This window comes from Myotis davidii, unplaced genomic scaffold (assembly GCF_000327345.1).
Source record: "Myotis davidii unplaced genomic scaffold, ASM32734v1 scaffold638, whole genome shotgun sequence".
Lineage (NCBI taxonomy): Eukaryota > Metazoa > Chordata > Mammalia > Chiroptera > Vespertilionidae > Myotis > Myotis davidii.
In genome coordinates, this window is record NW_006289391.1 from 537,199 (window position 1) to 541,297 (window position 4,099).

At 43.7% G+C, this 4,099-nt stretch overlaps 1 protein-coding gene across 1 annotated transcript in view; it reads left to right on the forward strand.

Annotated features, from left to right (window-relative positions):
* ZZEF1 (zinc finger, ZZ-type with EF-hand domain 1) overlaps positions 1-4,099 on the forward strand; it is a 120,087-nt gene that overhangs the window by 60,460 nt on the left and 55,528 nt on the right. Inside the window, 3 exon segments of the mRNA XM_006761500.1 lie at positions 1,363-1,594; positions 2,205-2,467; positions 3,370-3,539. Coding sequence (XP_006761563.1) covers positions 1,363-1,594; positions 2,205-2,467; positions 3,370-3,539 — 665 coding nt within the window.

The window sequence follows — 4,099 nt, forward strand, 5'->3', positions numbered from 1 at the left end:
TGACTTGTTAGCAAATATGAGCCTTATCTCCCCAGCTGAATCTTAGGTTCCAGAGCTCTGTTACCTTCCATCATGCTGGATGTAGGCACTTGATAAGTACTCAGGACCAATGAATGTACTTTCAGTTGAGTTTCCGGGAAATTAGTTTTCCTCTGAATCATGCAGTGTTTGGAATTAGTAAAATACACATACACAAAAAAGCAAACTTCAAAAATCCTTGAAACTCTTGACTTGTAGGTGCTGAGGTAAAACAGACCAACAGTAGTGAGCAGTTGAGTGCTCTTTGTGCACGTGGCCCAGTGGTAAAAGATACAGCCCTGCCCTGGAAGGAGACTGGACATGTGTGTTCTAGTACAAGAGTGTGCATACTGAGTTACAGAGGAGAAGTACAGATTATTCTGGAAACATTGAGAAGGAGCAGTGATCACTGCTGCAGGGAAGGCTTGTGGAGGAGGTTGAATGTGAATTGGTCTTTGAAGAAAGTTAGAACTGGGTGACGTGAAGGAAACATTGGAGAGTGAGTGCATCGCCATCCAGAGCAGAAAGTCCAGTGCCAGAGGAGTGAGCATCTGTCCATGCTTAGGTAGACAAGCTCACGTGTCCAGCTGAGTGATGGATTGAGACAGGCGGGGCTCAGATTGTGGGGCCCTGAGATACTAGGCTAAGGAATTTAAATGAGTCTACAGAGAGCAGGAAGGTTTTTCAAGCAGAATATTAACATGATCAGAGCTATGCTAAGAGGAAGGTGGTTCTGTCCATAAGAGTTTCCTTTAGGAAGTCAGTCACAGTGGTGACAATGGGATTAGGTCTGGGCTGGGGTTGTGGCAGTGGGAACAGAAGTGGGTCAGGTGTGAGGATCAGTAAGTAGAGTCTATGGCAGTGTTTGGAGACCCACTAGATTTCGAGTAGGAAGGAAACCAGAGCAGTCAGTCAGTCTCTTTTGTGTTTAACATTCTTTCTCACTATGGGGTTATGAGGTCTGTTTTAATCTCTGATTCTGAAATGAAAAGGTAAGAGCAAAAACCAGGTCCCTCCTCAATGCTTATTACCAGGAATACACAGTAGATGCCTAATATTTGTCAGAGGAGGGGTCCTGGTAGGTAGCTCATGAATGGGCACGTGGATTTGTTTCTACCAAACAGTGGTCGTAATGGAAATTGGTCATTGATTTGATCAGTCTCTGCTGCGCTGGAAAAGGGCGTCAGTCCACGGTACCATTGATAAGACGTTCTGTGCGGAGAATATTGTTCCTCTATATGCGCAGAGCCACTGGGCAGAATGCCTGGTCTCCAGAAGATGCTTGTGGCTCCTAATGTCCTGATCAGTGAATTGGGAACAGCTCTGCTTCTGGGGTTGGTTTAGGTTTGGAAGCAGCCATTCTACAAGCCCTTTGCCCAGTCCACCTCACACTGATATTTTTCTCCTCAGGTGGGGTGAAGCCTGAGGGCCACGGAGATGACCACGAAATGGTCAACATGGAGTTTACCTGTGACCACTGCCAGGGTTTGATCATAGGCCGGAGGATGAATTGCAATGTGTGCGATGACTTTGACCTTTGCTATGGATGCTATGCAGCAAAGAAATATTCCTATGGGTATGTCTCAGATGTCCTCTAATCCTGTAATTTTTCTCTATGTATTCCTTGGCTATTTTTTATAATTAAAAACCTCTTATTATAAAAAAATTCAAATATACCTACAAGTAAAGAAACTAGTACTAGTACAATGAGTCCCCATAACACCCATTACCCAGATTGAGCAGTTGGGAAGATTTTGCTCTGTGTGCTTAGCTTATTCCTTCCTCTTTTTTTTCTTTGTTAAAATATTTTCAAGCAAATTACATATCTTAAATCATTTCTTTTCTACATACTTCATATCCATCTCTGAAAATTATGGGCATTTCCTTACATTACCAATATGCTGTAACTACAACCTACAAAATTTATCAGTAAGGAACTCTTACATTTTCTGGTTTTCATATACAGTTTTTTGGGGGTTGTGAAATCCTGAAATGATATGTACAACGTTTGTGTTTATTCATTTTTCTGGGTGAGGACACCTACTTACCTTTAAATTTCTAATAGCCATAGCCTTAGAGGTAATGAATGCTCAGCTGTGACCATGCACGTGCTCCCCTGAGGCTCTGTTCTCCTTTTTGGAGCCTCACAAAAGGGTGTAGGCCTTAAAAATGTCTTTCCTTTGCAGCCATTTGCCTACCCACAGTATCACGGCCCACCCGATGGTGACCATCCGGAGCAGCGACCGGCAGAGGCTCATCCAGCCCTACATCCACAACTATGCCTGGCTGCTCTTTGCCGCCCTGGCTCTCTATAGCGCCCACCTGGCCAGCTCAGAGGAAGTGGATGGTGAGAAGCTGGATCCCCAGGCCCGCAGCTGTGCCGTCACCCTGCGGAGCCAGTGCATGCAGCTTGTCGGGGACTGTCTCATGAAGGCTCACCAGGGAAAAGGTGATTGTTCCTCTTGCACAGAAGCCAAACCAAACCAGCCCTCAGCTGCTTGTGAAGGAAAAGCCCTGCAGCAGTGAGACACTCTGCTCTGTTCAGGGGCTACGTCCAGTTTCCCACAAGCAGTGTCCCCCCTTGTGGCAGGACTTTATTTTTAATTCTCAAATGCATTTGAGAGAAACGTTGGTGTTAAAGTAGCAGTTTCTCAAACATACGTACATGAAGATGTAAAACAAATAATTAAACGCTTGATGTCTGTAGACGAAGTATTTCGTATTTGGATCTATCAGACTTAACTTTGCCAAAGGAATTTAGCCTTTTTTTAAACCTGGAATGCAAATCTACTCCCACACAACTGTATTCTAAATGAGAGCTATTTATAACTAAAGCAGTTTGACTAATAAAATATCTAGATGATTTTGACTTTACTGAGGGGAGCTAAGAAGAAAATAACGTGAATATTAAACTTCTGAGACATTTAAATTCTTTGCAGAATAATGGACTCCCCATTCTAGTCAACACGGGGGAAATCAGGCCTGTAATAAGTAGCAGGTGGGCAGTCTCTGTGCTTCAGAGCTATTTGGCTATCTGTTTGCCAGTGGGAATTTAGAAATCTGGTTGAGTGGGGCTACTACGTCACTGTTCATGATTTTCTAAATAGACAGTCCTATTGTATCTATTGTTAATAAAGTATATGTATCCCTCACTATCCAAACTTTTGGTGTGTGAAATCAGAGCTGAATAGATTTAGATAGCCAGGGAGGTTTGTACTGAGTACTCCTTGGTTTAGCTTATAGAGAATTCAGTCTTTTATTTCCATAAAGTAGCAAAGTGGTTTATGGCATTTGCAGGAAATCACCCTTTTTATAAAACTTTTAACCATTCTCTCATTTGCTTCCATGCAGGTCTTAAAGCTCTAGCTCTTCTTGGTGTATTGCCAGATGGTAACTCTACTCCAGGAAATCAAGCCCCACCAGTGATCGTGCCCACCCGAACGGCAGAGGAGCAGCTGGAGAAGGAAGCTGTCCAGGTTGCTGAGGAGCCGGCAGATACAGGCCCTTTTGTGCACTGCAATGTAAGTAATGATTCTTTACTGCGCAAGTTGAACAGAGAGCCTTTCACACGAGGGGCAGAGCAGAGAATTTAAGAGCAGACTCGACTCAGATTACCTGGGTGCTGCTCTCTGCTCTATCAGACCTTGGGCACATTACCACAGTCTCTTCGCTTCAGTTTTCTCATCTGTAAAACGTGGCGATAATAATACCTATCCTATAAGGTTGTTGTGAGGGATTTACATACATTATGTACATTGAGTTAATGTATGTAAAGTGCTTAAAACACTCTTCAGGTAGCTCCATGTCAGTGCCAACTACTCTTTCCTGCCTCCTAGTGGTTTTTATAAGGATTGAATAAGATTATGCACCTAAAAAGATTAGTTCTGGCCCATGATAAACCCATGACCCTTTGGTGCTTGGGCCAGTGCTCTATCCACTGAACCACACTAGCCAGGGCAAGCATGTCCTTAATTTTTTATGCAAAAAGATATTTCAGGTTTATCTTAGGCTTTCCCTGCCTAGAGACTGGAATAAGCTTTCTTCTAGGCCTGTGGTCGGCAAACTGCGGCTCGCGAGCCAC